This window comes from Eublepharis macularius, chromosome 13 (genome assembly GCF_028583425.1).
Source record: "Eublepharis macularius isolate TG4126 chromosome 13, MPM_Emac_v1.0, whole genome shotgun sequence".
Lineage (NCBI taxonomy): Eukaryota > Metazoa > Chordata > Lepidosauria > Squamata > Eublepharidae > Eublepharis > Eublepharis macularius.
In genome coordinates, this window is record NC_072802.1 from 13,189,254 (window position 1) to 13,207,835 (window position 18,582).

An 18,582-nucleotide genomic window follows, 5' to 3' on the forward strand; every position below is an offset into this window, starting at 1 on the left:
CAGGGATTCCTCATTAAGCAGGTGTTGTTTTGGGGTTATTTTGTAGTAAAGACAGACTTCTTTTGGACCAACATTCTTGTTGTTTTTCTTAATTATAAGTAAAATATTTAGATTTTAGACATAGTTGGTAATGTATACTGATCAAGTAGTTCAATGGGTACCAAAACAATTGTTTAATCTCTGACCAGCTAATCCTAGGAAACTATAGATGGCTAAACTATGAAGAAGTGAACCAGAAAGTGAACCACTTTGGGAGTGGATTAGCTGCAATAGGACTGAAACCAAAGAGCACAGTTGCCATATTCTGTGAAACACGAGCAGAATGGATAATTGCAGCCCAGACCTGTTTCCGATACAACTTCCCTCGTGAGTATTGCGTTTGAAAATTAAGAACATTTTGAACAAAGCAGCATGATGCAGCAGGTTGACTGGTGTGGGGAAATGTCTTCAGCGTTTGAAAGATTAATGTTATTTACCATGACAAACTTTCATGAGATAGAACCTACTTTGTCAGATACATGATGTATTATTCTTATTTGGCAGAGATTAAAATATATATTTTAAGTAAAAGAAAAAAAATGTAAACATCATTTTAAAAAGCCATAAAATGCGTGAGTACCGCAGAATTGTGGCATTTCCTTGCAAACTTAAAATATATACAAAGGAAAACCCTTCACAACAACCATAACTGGTGTGAATGAAATTTTGCATGCAATGTTTCTGATAGCTCTTGAATAGGGGGAATTGATAGCAATCCCATTCCCACTCTGCAGCATAACTCAGAGATGAGATTGTGCTGTTACTTCACACATAGGTGAAATATTAAATAATAATGCAAAATCTAAACACTTATTCCCCAATGTAAAATAACTAGAAACAATGCCCGTTGAGTGAAAAAATACAACGGGCTCTAGAAAACTGATTTGGTTCCCCCCACCCAGTGGCAAGCAGGCAGTTCACAGCGGCCTGGAAGCCAGAGCGGAGAGTGCTGAGGGGAGACATGGGGAGGAGTGCTTAGGCTGTTGATTTGGCGGGTCCTCTCCCAGGGGCAAGTGGGCACTTTGCAGTGGCCTCGAGGCCAGAGTTGTCGGCAATGTGCCTGTGCAAGGATAAAAAATGAGTTGTTGCCAATATGGTTTGCCTTTTATGTAATAGGATTGGTAATAGTATTATGTACAGATGCCGAAGATATAGTTTTAGCTTTTATTGTTTAAGCTTTTTTTCTTTTATGTTAAATAGTTGTTACTTTATATGCCACCCTTGGAGAAGAGGCAGTAACCTATGGGCTGAATGAATCTGGAGCATCGTATCTAATCACTAGCATAGACCTTTTAGAAGGCAAACTTAAGGTAAGTCATTGCAGTGCCTTTCCTCATGCGATAAAGAAAACATAGTCTGCTGCTAAATCCAACATGACAAATTCTTGGCCATGTAGACAGGTGCATTTTGCAAAGGAGTCACATCTTGTGGTTTGGAACCTCATCCAGATCTCCTTTCACGCGTCACTCTATGGGTTAGATTGAATGAATCAGCTGCAGGTGTGCCACAAGTCCCTGAGGAAGTCGTTCTGACGAAAGCTAGGACTGTCAGTGGCTGTATTTTTCTTGTAACACCTTGTTAAGATCAATGTGAGGCACCTGTAAAAAGAAACCACATTACAAAGACCAGCACAGGAATATTTATTCATCACCCAAGGAATTCTTACCTTGTTCTAAGAAGAAACAGGAATGGGGTTGGTGGTCCCCTGCGGTTAACAATGTGCTTTGGAGACACTGGAGACACTTTAACAAGAGACATTTGAATGAACTTTGATGTACATGATATGTATTAGTACTGTTGTACAATGAACGTTGCATGGTGATGTGATTGTATTGTCTGCACATCACATTCCTTTTTACATTGATAAAGTTCATTTGTTAATTACACGTGGGATATCCATATGTTTACACATTGTTGTTACTGTCTGTAAACGGGTATCAGGCTTGTTTGGCTTATCTAAACCATAAAGAAAAGCAGGGCTTTTTTTCAGCAGGAATGCAGTGGAACGGAGTTCCGGCACCTCTTGAAAATGGTCACATGGCGGGTGGCCCCGCCCCCTGACCATTTTCACCGAGGGCCATTTAAACTTTAAAAAACTCCCCCCTTGTTCCAGCTGACCCAAAGTGATATCATTGTGCGGTCTTGAGTTCCACCACTGAGTTCCACCACCTCTTTTCCCAGAAAAAATGCCCTGAAGAAAAGTGTTGGTGGTTGCAGCTGTAGCATTAAACATATTTTGTAAGCTATATGAGAATTCCATTTTGACAGGCATTTGATGGCTCATATTCAGAGGTAGGGAGAAGGTGGGTTGAATTCAGATTAAATTTTCCATCAGTGGTACAGAACGTTTCTGTTCCTGCCTCCCACTGCAGCCCAGTGATCTCCATGAAATGCTGCTTCTGGGGTGTTAGAGGACCTTGAGGAATGACATGGCTGGTTTACAGTAAGATGGAGGAATGGGTGGAAATTGCCAATTCCGTCTGGATCTAACCCTAAATTTTAGCATTTTGTTGCTATCCAAACTCTTAATGATGGGAATGGATATGTACAAATAAGTGGGCTATGTACTGAGAACTATAGTCTATGAAATCCACTCTCAATTATATTTTCTTCATCAGAATGTATTGTCAGACATCGCTAGCCTCAAACATGTCATTTATGTTGACAAGAAGACTATCAGTAAGTCTGACTATCCTGAAAGACTGGAGATCCATAGCATGCAGACATTAGAAGAACTTGGAGCCAAACCAGAAAACTGTAAGTAGACCTGCAGAGAAGGTAGTGTAACCAAGGTAGATATCTAGTGTTCTAATAAGGCAGCTTCATGGGTATATTCACCATTTCATTACTTATGTTCACAGTTAAACAAACACAGTAATAATCATGGCAGCAACAGGGCATGATTTTAGTAATTACCAGTGCTAAGGGCTAGGTCATAAACCCGTCCAGGCGTAACAGATCATGTTCTACCTTGGCTTCAGTGTGCCACCAGTCCTTGACATGAATATGACTCACTGTCTGATTGTTGCATTTGTAAGAAGAAGAATGGTGTCTAATAAATTTGGGTTACATGATTTTCAGCAGTTGCAGTCATTCTGGATGACAAGCCACGTTTTTGTGCTATGCCCTCTTGGGAGGGATTCTACAGAAGGCACCAGTGCCAGGCCCCAGGTAGATCAAAGTCCAGGTCAACTTTTGTGATCATACCTCCATTGGGATATAGCATTGGCTGAGCTCCCAGGTGAACACCAAGGACAGGCCATTGCTCAAGCTCTGTTTCCAGGGTCCAAGTTGAACTCTTACACCTCTTTAAACTTGACAGTGATGATTTTTAACACTCACTTTGGAATTAAATCTCTTTGTGACTAGAAGAGTCTTTGGGAAGTTTTAAATATTTCCCTGTTTTGCCTTTATCAGTTCTAAATTGAAAGCAGAAGCAAGAAACTAGTTCCCACCATTTGAGAGCAAGAAGTCTGAAATATTTAGTATGTCCCTTGTGCTGAATGAAGAAAGTGCATATAAACCAACATTTAATTACCAACATTTAATTGTAACTGTTTGAATTGCTCTTCTGTTCAGTTGTCACAAGGGTTAGAGATTTGGAACGTCAGTGAATCAAAGCAGAGCAAATCAAATGGAACGAATGTGTTAAAATAACTTATTGGCCTTTATACAGTAGTATAGAGAATGCAAAAAGACATGAAACGAAAGGCATTCTGTTTTGTAAAGATATAGTTAGAAACGTGACGTCAAAACATACATAAACACTACTTGATATCAAAACAAATAAACATGAAAACTTCAAAATCAGGAAGCACTCTAGAAAGACCATTTAGTTATTTCAAACTCTAACGTAACTTTTTCAGCACCTAAATTATGTAGTTCAGAAAGCTGAAACAGTTCAGCTTTCTAGCACATAAGAACCTCCCATCTCAGTGAGAGGCCAGGCCACTGACCAATTTTAAACTGGATTCTTCTTCGTGTAGGTTATGCTTCATGCAAGGAGGGGCCCCACAAGGACTCATGTGAGAGGACAGACGCACCCTGCTCCCATCTTGCCCTTGTTTCCTTTCCTTGCCATCAAATGTCAGGAGGTTGGCATCTACCTTCCTCCCCCCACCCCTTCCAGGGGGATGAGACAGCTGCAGTTTCTTTTCCCTTTCAAAGGATGTTGAGCCTGGAGTGCTGGGAGCGCTGACAGGTCAACCTTGAGTGCCTAGGTTCTCACAGGCCGAATGTCCAACCCCCGTAAAGGGGCGGGGGCAGTACTTTGAACTACATGTACTACTGTTTGTTGATAATGTGTCATTCCTAACAAAGTCTTCGTTATACCTTGAACTGGATTTCTATAATAAATTTTCATTCAATCAACCAGTGGAGTTTTTTGTAAAATATCTTGGCAGAGTCCTTACATCAAAGAGTTGCTTTGTATTTTCTCCTCTCCCCTTTAGAAAAAAAATTGACTTTTCTGCAAACCCTGGGATTCCTTTGGTTTTGCACCTGTTGTACCCACAGGTGGCCCTATTGTGCGGATTTTTGATCCATGCAGTGAGGCCACTCATGATTTGATATCATCTGTGGTGGCCGCTACCTTGTGGAACGACCTGCCTTGAGGAGGTCAGGAGGGCCCCCAATCTCCTGGCTTTCTACAAATGATGCAAAACTGAACTATTCAAAAAGGCTCTTTACTCAGATAGGAGGGCTGTATTGTAGGGATGGGGTATTGGATGCTTCACTAATGAGTCAGGGACCGTAGACTTCACCACTATGTTGCCTTACATATTATCTATTGCTTTAAATACGTACTCCTATGTACTACCTGTGTTTTATGTTTGCTTTATGTTGTCTAATGTCAATCCTAGAAGTGATTATGTTCTGTTTCACTATTTTCTTCTACTTTGTATTGGATTCTTGCTAACGCTGTGTCTTTTAAACTTGTATCTGTTTACCCTATGGCATTGTTTATGGAAATGTCCTTGATACTGTATGGAAATGTCCCTGATACAGATTGTACTAATCCCATACTGTGTAATTTGCCTTGAGTCTCAATGAGAAAGGTGGACTGTAAATAAATAAATAAATATTGGAAACTGAGCATCTATGCTATATGACCCCAGATAATTACAGAGGAACAACTTTTCATATCTTCTTAACTCCACTTTTGTAAGGCATACTGATATTTTGTGTCCCCTGTTTTCAGCAAAAAATGCCACAGCCTGACTGAAAATATCCAGTTACTTAAAATATCTCTTGGTTCATTGTCCATCTTCTGTGCAGTCCCACAAGGGACTGCATGTGCAGGCCTCCTGATCGGACAGTTTTTTTAGTTAAGTTTGCTAGGGAGCGCTCGCCTCCCAGTGTGCATGAGCAAGATTTCCCGCCAAAACAGCACTGTCAGGCAGTGCCCCTGACCCTCCAGTTCCTTTTTTGCCGCCGGTCAAGAAGGTTCTAATTTTGCTCCACTCGTCATTGGATTGTGACTTAGGACTTTTGTTGGTGAGATTTTGTTCGTTATGGCTGATACAGTTTTGTTCAAGAAGGGCGCTACCTGCACGACCAAGATGACCGAGACATACGGTCTATTTGTCTGGAGTACCTGAGGGAGGGCCATAATGTCCAGCCCTGTGAACATTGTAAGAGCTTTACCCCCAAGGCCAGAACGGAGAGAGCCAAGTGACTTAAGATTCTTCTGTGGGAACGCGCAATGAAAGCGTCTGATGCACCAAAAATTCTTTCCCGTCTTCATCGGGGACGGCAGCTATCCAGGCCCTTGAAAAGGCTGCTTTGCCACATGCCCAGTCGCCTCATATCCGTCATCCGTCCCATCAGTTGATGATGTCTTCGGATTTGGTTCAGAACCAACTTTGACTCCAGGGAGCGGAGTTGTAGGTTCCATCAGAGGCAGCTTGGATCCACACCCCCACGAAGTCACTAGCGGTGTCAGATCCACTACCATTGAGCGCCCCTAAGGAGAAGAAGAGATGGCTGGAGGGACGCCGAGCGACTCCAGAATTAAGTTCTTCGGAACCAAAGAAATCTGAACTGGGGAGCTCGGATCCGAAGATGTCAATACTGACAGGATCAGATCCGAAGAGATCAGACCTGAAGCCCTCGGATCCGACCCGATTAGAGCCAAAGTGCTTAGATCCGAAGGGGTCAGGGGCGAAGAAGCGCTCTTTGGAGCCGTCTAGGTCTGTACACAAAAAGGCTAAGTGTAAAACCAGACATGTGGAACCAGTCTTTGAGGTTAGATCACGTACTCCCTCCCCACGGTCAACTTCCCCTTCATACTACTGAAGAGGGTGAGCTGCAGGAAGGTTTTTTCTCGGATGAACAGAGGAAATGCAATCACGCCAACGTCAGGGCTCATACCATACTCCCTCGGATAAGGAGAGCCAAAAGCTCGACACCCTGGGAAGGAAGTTGTACTCTTCTGTTGCGTTAAACGTCAAGATTGCTAATTATACGGCTATCATGGGGGCTTACCAGATTTTTCTGTGGAGCTGACTGTCTTCCTTCATAGACAGATTACCCCAAGATCAGAAGATATTGGCAAAGATCATCCAGGAGGAGGCACTGAAGCTCTCCAAGCAGCAGATCAATGCGGGTCACAGTTTCGCTGACACGTCTGCAAGAGCACTGGCCTCTTCTGTGGTCCTCTGCCGTCATGCCTGGTTGCGAATGACAGCTTTGCCCCTGGAAATGAGTAACATCAAAGACCTTCCGTTTGAGGGCGCTACTCTGTTTTCTTCCAAAACAGACGAGTATCTCTCGCAGAAGAGGAAAGATCGTTTAACGGCTTGTTCCTATGGAGTGCTTCCCAAGTACCCACTGGACGAATGTTACCAATACCGTCAGTAGCACTTGGAACACCAGTCTTACTGTGGACGGTCTGCCAGATATCAACTGTATCCTCAGTATGGCTTTTGCCAACAGCAACCCCTACAGTTACAATTTCAGAGGAGGCGCTCCAATATCCGTGGCAGGCAGAGCCAGCAACCTCCCTTCAGTAAGAAGGCATCTGTACAGAAGCAGTTCTGAGTAGGACTGGAGCAATCTATCATTTTGGGGAATAGATTGGCAAAATTCTTCCCTGCCTGGGAGGAAATAACCTCTGATAGATGGATGTTAAGTATAATTCAGTTTAGTTATAAAATTGAATTCAAATGTTACCCGTCTCAGACTCTCACTAAAAGTGCGTCACACTGCTCCTTGGAGGGCTTGCAGGCCGAAGTAGGACAACGTATGGCCAAAGGGGCAATACAGCAGGTCCCCCCAGAGGAGTTTTTGTTAGGATTCTACTCGAATATGTTTTTAGTTGATAAGAAAGACGGGGGTATGAAGCCAATCTTGGATCTTAGATGGCTCAATAAGCACGTTCAGTAAAAGATTTAAGATGGTGACATTGAACATGGTTTTGCAACTGCTCCCGCAGGATGCTTGGTTTGCCATCTTAGATTTAAAAGACGCTTATTTTCATATATCAATACATCCTTTGCACAGGCAATTTTTACGTTTCAGCTGTAACAGCAAATATATGGCTATAGTACTGGCCCACCTCAGAAAGCAGGGTTGCTTCCTGTACCCTTACCTGGACAACTGGTTACTCACCACCTCGTCCGCTGAGGCCCTACAGGAATTTGTGGGTCTAGTGGTTAGTACCTGCCATAGATTAGGTCTGATTGTTAACTTTAAGAAGTCCTCCCTAATCCTATCGGGAAGGGTTCAGTTTATTGGGGCAGTTTAGATGGGATTGTGAACAGAGGCTTCCTCCCGGCAGATCGAGCGAGACAGATTTCTGGTTTAGTGAAGCGTTTTCATTGCTGCAGATTTCAGTTCGCCTTGGCCATCCAAACCTTACTGGGACTGATGGCGGCCACCATGTTTGCCACCCCTTGGGCGAGACTGCACGTGTGGGTGCTTCAGTTATGGTTTCTCTCTGTACATGACTTTGATAATCAAGGTCTGAACAAGAAATACTCTGTCTCCAAAAGGGTTATAGGTTCACTGTCTTGGTGGATCGACAATGTGAACTTGCTCAGAGGTGTAGAGTTTGGGGCTCCCCAGATTGATGTGTCCATCACTGCTGCCTTGACATCCAGGTGGGGAGCCCATTGTGGGGCCCTGACTTCACATGGGAGATGGCTTATTCATGAGAGGCAATTGCACATTAATGTATTGGAGTTACGGATGGAGTGCCATCCATTATGCCCTTATAGCATTCGCAGATACTGTTCAAAACAAGAAGGTTCAGGTCCTAACAGACAACTGCATGGCCATGTTCTATTTGAACAAACAAGGGAGCACCGCGTCCAGAACTTTGTGCAAAGAGGCCATGAAAATAAGGGATTGGGCCATTGCCAGAAGTGTTTCCTTACAGGCTGTTCACGTTCCAGGTAGCGGACATGCAGAGCAGACTAAAGTCGGAGAACCACAAGTGTTCCTTGATGGATATGTATCTGGAGCCTGTGTTTGAGCAATGGGGTTACCCAGAAGTGGACCTTTTTGCAAGAGAGGGGAATCGGAAGGCATTGGATTTCTGTTCCGGGGGGGAATAGGACACAACTCTCCGGGAGATGCTTTCCAGATCACCTGGAAGGGGTGTATCTTTTATGCATTCCCTTCCTTTCCGTTAATTGCTCGTGTGGTAAGCAAGATCCAAATAGACAGGCCACATGTTATATTAATAACACCCTTCTGGCCCAGACAACCGTGGTTCCAGCATGTATTACATCTGTCCAGGGGTTGATGCCATCGTTTTGGTCCACAACCGGATCTTCTCACTCACAACGGGGTATGGTTTCACTATCTACCCAGCCTGAGGTTGATGGCATGGTTCATAGAGAATGGGGGACCCTCTCCGCTAGAGGAGTGGAGGTTGTGTTAAACGTGAGGAGACTGAACACTAGGAGATCCTATGAGTTTAAGTGGAGAGGATTTGTTTGTTGGGTCACGCAGAGCGAGCTGGATCCATTTAACTGTCAAATTTCAAACATCCTAGAATTTTTATTCTCTCGAGGACGAAGGCCTTTCTGATTCCTCAGTTAAGGTCTACCTTGCAGTTATCTTGGCCTTTGATGGGAAGACAGTCTTTTCCCATAGCATGTCAACATCATTCCTCAGGGGGCTTCAAAATTTGTTTCCCCCAGTTAAAGAAATAGTACCTCAATGGTCGCTTCAGCTGGTTCTCTCACAGCTGATGCGCCCCCCCCCATTTGAACCTCTAGCAACTTGTGACCTTGCTGAGTTTTCACGAAAGGTGGTGTTTTTGGTAGCCATTACTTCTAGCAGAAGGGTGAGTGAACTGGCAGCCCTTCACTTGGACTCCCCTTTCTGCAAGGTTCATAGTAGGAAGGTAGTTTTGCGACCTGCTCTCAAGTTCAGACCCAAGGTATCTAGTGAGTTTCACATGGTTCAAAATATTGTTTAAACCATTTTTTCCCCAAATCTGGGTTCAGGGTCAGAACGTGCATTGCACTCCTTATATGTGAGGAGGGCACTGCTCTTCTACCTACACCGTACATCTGATTTTAGGACGGACAGGCATTTGTTTATCTGTTATGCCGGCCCAAAAATGGGATGTAGGGCTACTTCCCAGTTGATTTATCGTTGGGTTACTTCTACAATTAGACAATGTTACAACATAACTAATGTACCTTGCCCCCTTGAGGTTTGAGCTCATTCCACAAGAGCCCAGGCTCCGTCCTCCACGCTCCTGAAGGGCGTTCCAATTTCCGATATCTGCAGCACTTTCTATGTGGCCTTCTCTGGACACGTTTGTGAAGCACTACGCCCTGGACATGATGGAGAGAAAAGAATCAGCTGTGGGACAGGCTGTACTTCATTCTCTGTTTCAATGGAGACCACTCCCACCTCCAAGTAAGAAGGTTGTGAATCTCCCATGTGGGACTGCATAGAAGATGGATAATGAAAACACAGTTGCAGTTACCATAACTGCTGTTCATTGACGTCTTCTGTGCAGGCACACATACCCTCCTTCCTATCTCGCTGTGTTCTTCAATACTTACCTGTTGGAACCAGTGTCTCAGGAGAACTGGAGGGTTGAGGGTGCCCCCTCACAGTGCCATTTCAGCAGGAAGCCTCGCTCATGCACACTGGGAGGCAAGCACCCACTAGCGGACTTAGCTAGAAAATTGTCTGATCGGCAGGCCTGCGCATGCGCAGTCTCGTGTGCTTGCACAGAAGACATCAATGAACAGCAGTTACGGTAAGCGCAACTCTGTTTTTGTAGGATAAGAACCAACAAACCAGGATACTCTGCTTCTTACATCATGATGGATTGAAGGGTTTGAGGTTTACGTAAGAAAAATCTTGTTGGATCAGACCAAAGACCCAACTAATCCATCTTTTTCCTGTGCTGGCCAAGCATATGATGCCCCTGAAAATTCTACAAGCTGCATGTGAAGTTAATAGTCTGTTTCAATCTGTTCCATGCCAGCAGGTATTAGTGCTGCACTGCCTGTGAACATGGAGCTTTCATTTAGCCATCATGGCTGGCACCTGTTGATTGATCCTCCATGAATCATCTTTGAAAGCTGTTCAAGCCAGTGGCCGATACATTTTGTTCAGACTTGGCTTGCCCTCAAAATATGCCTAACAAATGTATACCCTTCCTCCTGACCCCACAGTCTCATCCATGCATTGAGATCTCTCAGCTGCTCCTGTGTAGCTGTCTAGTTAATCCTGTGCTCGGTAACTCTGGAGGTCCTGGACTTCATCATCCCCTCTCACAGCCTATGGTTTTTTTATGCATTCTAAAAGAGATCAAATTTGCAATTGCTGGACTCCTAACAAACATATTCAGGACATAAGTAACAGTCAAAATGTAGCAAATCAAATGGAACACACAAGTTACTGTGCCACTGAAAGGGCCACGCTGGCTTGTGACTTATTTACTATAGATTTCCACTCATTTAAAACAACTGTGTTTTGCTTTATACTCGTCTCCACAGTTCTCTGAAGCACTGCCAGCCCAAACCAAACAGCTTGATTCAAATTATCATATGAAAAGTGAGGCAATCCATCCACCCTTGTTTATCAAGTCTACTTTTTTTGAGGGCTGGATCAAATTTAGAAGATCCAGAAAAACCCACTGAGAAAGAATGCTGGCAAACTCATTTTTTGTAATTCTTCTACACCCCTTTATTACATATCAAAGGATTTATACCTTGAATGTAAATCTGATCAGTTCTGTTTTTCATCCCAGTCAACCTGGAGTTTCCCCTTGTTTGCCACGTCACAGAAGAATTATGCTTTACGTTGTTCAGTTTACTTTCACTGAAGCATAAAGATGGAATATTTAGAGCAAGACTAGAGTGTAGAGTGTGTTCTTGCTTTGCTGTTTATCGAATGTCAGCAATCATTGCTTACTAAAGGACAGCTTACTTTAATTTATGTAGGGTGAGGCTGATCTGTTATCTGTTTCTGCCTCCCTCCTCTTTCTAGTAAACATCCCTCCTAGCCGGCCTCTTCCTACAGATCTGGCCTTAGTAATGTACACCAGCGGTTCCACTGGGAGACCCAAAGGAGTGATGATGATGCATAAAAACTTGATAGCTGGAATGACAGGACAGTGTGAGCGAATACCTGGACTGGGGTAAGGCATTTCTGCTTGTCCTAAAAATCCTGCTTTTCTATGTTGTTTGCATGCTTTAATGTAATTTACTACTATATGAACAAATTTAGGAGATCCTCATGCATTTCTTCCCTTCTCCCTTGTATGCAGCGATCCAATGAAAGACTCTTGCTAAGATTTGCTGCTATCTCTGAACCATGACTGGGGCTGCAATCCTGCAGGGCGTAGGCACTCCTGCATTGCTGGGCATGGCATCCTGCCAGCGCAGTGAACAGTCCCTTTACTCTGTTATTCCTGCTAGGACTGCTTGGTGCCTCTTGAGGAGGGAGAGAGGCTGGAAAGCAGTCCAGGGGTAGACAGGAGGAGCAATCCTAATCGGCCAGCCTACTTATCCCTAGTTCCTTCTCTCATTTCTCACTTGATGATGGGAGCTTATGCGCAGGGTGGCTCCTGTTGTCTGCTGAAGTTGCAGATTGGGCCCACCTGCCAATCTATTCCCTTCTCACTGTCACTTGTTGTTGTTTAGTTGTGTGCGTGCACATCGTGCCCTCTACAGATTTGGAGTGGGATTGTGCTGTATGGCTGGATGATTAATGTATTGTTATTGGAGGGGTAAACCATGTCAGTATGTTAAGCAAAAAACAAAAAAGAGTCAACTTGGAAATGCCATTTATGAATTCTGCACAGTTTGCATAGTTTACTTACCTCTTACTAGATTAGGGCCTTATAGTACAGGACAAATTTTACTGTATAGCTTTACTGTAGTAGCAGGAACAGCTCTGGTGCTACCTGGTTAATGTTGCTGCTTCAATGTTTTTCTAGGTTGACAGAAGCAGCAGAAACGTACAATACCACTTGCGTTAAAGTAAAAACTAAAACTATCTTTCAAAATACTCATGAGCCAGTTTTGCAGGCCCGGGAAGCTATAATGGTATTTTAGGGAGTCTAATACAAGTTCCATCAAAACTGCATAAGATGATGATGGTGCTGTGGAAGGGCCAAGCTAGGATAATATTTGTGCTGAAGTATTGATGGCTGTTACTTTGCCAGTCCTTGACATGATCTTGCTAGTTCAGGGGCAGGGGAGAATTTTCTGGTTACAAGCTTACAGTGGTATTGGGAAGACTGCCTCCCTTCCTCCTAATTCTGAGCGCTAATCACAGGCGCTTCAGCGATTAGGCATGTGGGACACATTCCTTTTTGTTTGTGAGACTGAAACCTCTCCTTTTCCCAAAGGCCATGGCTTTTGAATCTCCGAGTTCGTTCTGGGGTGTACCCATGCACAAGTCGTGAATTCCAGGCCTAGATTAAATAAAAGTTACGTTTATTAGTTTATGGATTGTTTGCAAAAAGCATAAAGCACTCTTACACAGGCAACAGAGATTGAAATAAGAAAAACTTACTGTTGCTGCATAATAAAATCTGCCTATCTAAAAACTTGAGAGCTAATTACCTAGACATCTCTGCTTGACATCCATTTGTTGCTTATTTCACCCATCAGGATGCAAGCCCTCTCCCATGCCTAGCTGGTTTGACATAGGGACATGCTGAGATGATGAATAGCATGCAGCTTTCAGCTTCTTTCTGGCATATTTGCATCATGGTCTGAACTTGGTCAAAGAAAGCTAACTTGGAGAGGAAAGGAAAAGGAACTGGGTGAGCTGAGAAGCCATCTTTTTAGAACTCAGTGCGTCACCCGGCAACTCAAGAGCCAGTTAGGACAAAGCTATTAATTAGCGTTTCCTCTGTGTGAAAATCTGGGGAATGAACATGGAGCCTCTCTGAGAACGGCCTCCCAGGGTTGAATCACAGATGTTCTCAATCAGCCCAGCCACCACATATTTGAGCTAGGCCAGATCCTGACAACACTTACAATTCTGAACCTAAGTCCAGCCATTTTTACCAAAACTCTGGTTTGGGGCTGACAATTTTCTTACAAGTGGATTATTGGAGACTCAGGAGAAAAATAGAGTGAAGTTTGAAACAGAAACTTACCTAATTGTAGGGAATGTTTTACTTAGAAAACAATTGATTATAAGGAGTCTAGTAATTCGTGATAGCAAGCACAACACTATTCACTACTGCAGTGCTTTTAAGACTTTGATTTGAGACCATACTAGCATGGCTGCACTTTACAAAACATGGGTCTGAGTAGCCCTTTGTTGTGACGGAAGCCCTTATTCACAAGCCTCATTTCTGTACTGAAGGACATCCTGCTTTCTCTTTAGACCTAAAGACACGTATATCGGCTACCTGCCTCTCGCCCATGTCTTAGAACTGACAGCAGAAATCTCCTGTATTACTTACGGCTGCAGAATTGGATACTCCTCTCCTCTTACATTATCAGACCAGGTAAGAGGTTTATATTCACTGCAGTTATCACCAAAGGCAGCTTGTTAAAGTGTTAATAATCCCAGGCTCACCACACAATGTGCTGAGTTTATGACTGATCTGTACACCAAAGTGTAATCAAGATAACATCTGAGAGTGCATTCTTGAAGCGTATCTTTGTGGTGCTGACTTTAGAAAGCTACCTAATAACTTGTGGGATTTGGGTGGGGAGTCCATTATAGCCAAAACATCAAAGTGTCTTGTAGCACCTTAAAGGTTCTGTTGGTTGTTTATTAAAATATTTAAACCCTGCCTTTACTTTGCAGCTCAAGGTGGCTTGCAATTCCAAATTAAAACAATGCACAACACAATTAAACCCCATGCACCTTTTCCCGAAGAAAATACTTGCTGCCTAGATACCTAGATTTCTTCTACCAGATTAAACAGCTATACAGCCTCCTGAAGATTTCTGAAAATGTTATCTCCCTCACCTCTCAGGGAGCTCATTCCATAAAGTGCGAGCCACTATTGAAAAGGGCTGGGCTCTAGTAGATGCCTAGTAGGCTGCCTTGAGCAGGGGAATAAACAGAAGATGGCAACCAGAGGACCATGATTGATATATAGGGACATTGGGGAAGAACTCGCTCTTCAGATAGACTGTGATGGGCTTTAAAGTTTATAACTAGCTCCTTGAATTGAACTTGTAAACTAACTAGCAGCCAATGTAGCTATTATAAAACAGCTGGGAGATGTTTCTTTCAGCTAGCCCCTGACAATAATTGGGCTCTGACATTCTGAACCAGTTGTAGTTTCTGAGTTGTCTTTAAGGACAGTTTAATCTAGAGTGTGTTAGAGTAGTCCAACTGCAAAGTTACAAAACCATGGATGTGTGGCCAGGTGAACTCAGTCTAAATGGAGAGAACTGGCGAACCATTTGCAGCAGATAGAAGGCACTCCTGGCCGCTTTTCAAAACAGCCAGGCTGAGTTCCTCAAGTTCTTAACCTGTTTTGTCAATGTCAGCTTCACACCTCCCAAAGCATCAGCCTTCTTAACCAGCATTATCTCCATCTTGACTGGATTCAGTTTCAGTTTGTTCTGCCTTAGCCACTGGGCCATGGCCTCAAAACATTAGTTCAGAACCAAGATGGCTGTATCTGGAGGCTTACATAGTGTGATATCGATCAATATGTCATTTGCATATTGGATGACATCTAACTGCAAAAGCTTTGGATTATTTTATTCAGTGGCCTCGTGTAAATACTGAAGAACATGGGTGACTTGTGAGGCACTACACAAGACAGATCCCAATCCACTGATTCTGCTCTTCAGGTGAAAACTCTTTGTCTGATCTGACAGATAAGACCGAAAGCACTGAAGAACTGCTTTCCAACATCAGCTCCTTATTCAAAACAATGGATAAGAATGGAGTAGTCAACTGTATCAAAGGTTATTGATAAATCTTAACAGTACCAACAGGGACAACTGTCCCCTGTCCAACTGTAAGTGTAGGTCATCCACCAATACAACCAAAGCAGTTGGTTCCAAATCCAGGCTTGACACCAGACTGAGATGTGTCATACAGGAGTTACTTTGCCACACATAATCTACCACCTTTCCCCCCAAATGACGAATTGGAGACTGGCCTATAATTGGCCACTTCGTCCTTAGCTAGTTAAGGTTTTAAAGTGCTATTTAACAAGCCGTTAACAGTTTATACTAAAGGTCTTCAGTACCTTTTCCTGGACTTATTTTAAAAGTCAAGCATGGATCAAGAGCACATGCTGAAGTAGTTCTAATCCTTGAAGCTGGGTCTCCAGCCACTTACTGGATCTTGCTGTTTATTGATCTTAGTAGCATTGCACTGCCATCTGAGGACTGTGAATTTATTTTCTGGACTGCTTTGATAACTTATTTGAAGCTATAAGATGGGATATAACATTGGAAATAAATGAAATATAATAAAAATAGTCTGAAATAGATTTTAGGTGCTTGGTTTATAGGCTGATTGCCCTCTTATAGGCCTCTGGTCATTGCTGGAGAATAATTTTGAGTAAACAATGTGTAAATTGGTTTAGATCTCCCCTGCTTCTCTTCGTTACTGATGTGGTAGCTGTCAATTCCTGTCCCTCAGCCTTTTCCCATTATATTTCTGTTTCTCCCTTCCCTTCTGGATGCTCAGAGGTTCGTTAAAGACAATAAAGAAGGAAAGGATCTTGAGTTGTTCACTGGCTGCCCATGTGTCATACCTCATGCAGTCAGATTTAGACTATGGGCAATGTGGCATTGTAATACAGACTTGCGGAGTGCTGATAAACGTAGCTTTCAGCTCGCGGCCATCTTGGTCATTGTAATATATTGAAATATGATACATGTTATTCTTGCCTTTTTCATGCTCAGACTGACTGACTTCAACCCACAAAGCTCTTTCATGCAGCTGTCTTCCCATATGGAAAAGTTTAATTTTGGGTTCTCTCACTTTTTCCCTCCTAACAGTCAAGTAAAATTAAGAAGGGGAGCAAAGGAGACTGTAGTGTCCTGAAACCCACACTGATGGCAGCTGTGCCTGTAAGTATGGAGGAAGGAGTTCATAGCTAGTGAAATTATTTTCTTTCATATAACCTACTCCAACATCTTCATCCTTAAGAAGGAAAGTGGATTTGTCTGTATGGTAATTTTTTATTTCTCAAGAACTGGTGGATATTAAAAGGTGTTGTAAACATTTTCCCATGTAAATGTGCTGAGGATTGAAGTCTTAGCTTTCAGTAAGTTGGCTCAGAGATAATGGCAAAGGAAGGAGCCCTGTTCTTAGGTAATCATTAGTTGTTTCCAGGTCGATGGTAAAACCATCATTTGCCATTAATCCGAGTCATCAAACTGTCATTTGTTTTTGCCCTGCAAACCACAGTTCCAAAGTGCGAACAAAGATTTCGGAATCACAGTTTGTAGAACTAATGCAAACTATAATTTGCTGGTTTTAGTGTAATAGGAACAACTGATTAGCACAGGAGGCGAATAACTCCCTTCTCCCCCAAAAAGGCAATAATGTGATCAGAATGAATTGCCTTGGAAGTGTATTGCCTTCAAACACTACAGTAGTTCAGTTTAGCTTGAAGAGTTCTGAAACTACTGTACTACATCCTGTTCAAAACCTTTGCTTACTAAAAACTTAGCTATTGAGAGAGTATAGTTCAGAGCAGAGAGAGGAAAGCCCAATATTTTCCACTGCGTATTTTCCTCTTCTTGCTCTGCCTGCACTGTGAATAGCCCCTAGCTAAGATTGACCATGGATTGATTAACTAGATTGCACAATAAGTGTTATACAACTAAGTAATAACTAAGCTGTTTAAAATGAATGAGCATCTTCAGATAGTTAAGCTGTGCTGGTACAAACCAAATATAAAGTTGTAATTTTTCTCTCATCTTCTCTCCTTCCTCCCATCCTGCCTTTAATTGTTATAGGAAATCATGGATCGAATTTATAAAAATGTTATGAGTAAAGTTCAAGAGATGAATTACATTCAAAGAACATTGTTCAAGATAGGTTATGACTACAAATTGGAGCAAATCAAAAGGGGATATGATGCACCACTCTGTAACTTGTAAGTATGATTCAGATATGTGATGGCCTATGTTCATATTGGTGAAGAAGTAACTGCAGCATAAGAATAAATGCATAAGGAGCAAACCTGAATGTTCTTTGATGGCATTCATCTGATTAAGTGTATTAATGCACTTACTTTGCATTTGTTTTTCTAATGGACCATCAAAATTCCTAAACATTGACCTGCTACTATCCATCAATTTGAATGGTGTTTAATTATTGAGCTATCACTGTGGGCTTTTCAGTGTGTACAGTCCTCAGTGCAGTTACAACTGTTTAGGATTGCTGTTGAGTAGTCTTCCCCACTTTAACTGCTGACGAGTCTCTAAAGTTTATCATAAATCTATGGTTGAAAATGCTTACTGTTGAAATAACTACTTTTAGTGCTAGAATTCAGCTAAATGCACAGGGTGGAAGCATAATGTTATGTCACAGAGGGATCTTTTCTGATTTAAATGGGCTTTGAATGAATGTACTGAAATACTTGTGTGCACATTCATATTTGAACCAGGCAGACACATTCTGGGTTTGAAGCATGGCCATAACAACTCAAAATCATAGCATAAAGAATATGTTTAGTTTCTGAAAAAACCAACAGCCAGCTGATCTTGTAATCCAGAGTTAGGTGTGTATATCAGAAAGAGGATACTGGAATGCCTTGGTTGGTAGGGTATTATTGCACAAGACACAAGCTTTTGTCATTCTAATGACAGGGTTTTTTTCCTCTTAAGGTTATTGTTTAAAAAAGTGAAAGCATTGCTAGGAGGGAATGTACGCATGATGTTGTCCGGAGGAGCACCCCTTTCACCTCAAACCCAAAGATTTATGAACATCTGTTTCTGCTGTCCTGTTGGCCAAGGTTATGGGTTAACAGAGACCTGTGGAGCAGGAACAATTACAGAAGGTAAGGCTTTATATCCAGGAGCTCTCTATGGTTTGCTATGTTGAATGATCAACCTGTTGCATAATCAACCTTATCTGCTCTTTTATCTGGTTTCTGTAGGTTAAAATAAT

The 18,582-nt window shown here is 42.6% G+C and overlaps 1 protein-coding gene across 5 annotated transcripts in view; it reads left to right on the top strand.

The window, feature by feature from the left end:
- Positions 1-18,582, top strand: part of ACSL4 (acyl-CoA synthetase long chain family member 4) — a 67,738-nt gene that overhangs the window by 34,489 nt on the left and 14,667 nt on the right. For all 5 annotated transcript variants that reach the window (XM_054996129.1, XM_054996128.1, XM_054996132.1 and 2 more), the window contains 8 exons: positions 189-366; positions 1,240-1,349; positions 2,658-2,796; positions 11,506-11,656; positions 13,864-13,987; positions 16,461-16,532; positions 17,427-17,566; positions 18,300-18,472. In XM_054996129.1, the coding sequence (XP_054852104.1) occupies positions 189-366; positions 1,240-1,349; positions 2,658-2,796; positions 11,506-11,656; positions 13,864-13,987; positions 16,461-16,532; positions 17,427-17,566; positions 18,300-18,472 (1,087 nt within the window). The remainder of the gene's footprint in view (positions 1-188; positions 367-1,239; positions 1,350-2,657; positions 2,797-11,505; positions 11,657-13,863; positions 13,988-16,460; positions 16,533-17,426; positions 17,567-18,299; positions 18,473-18,582) is intronic.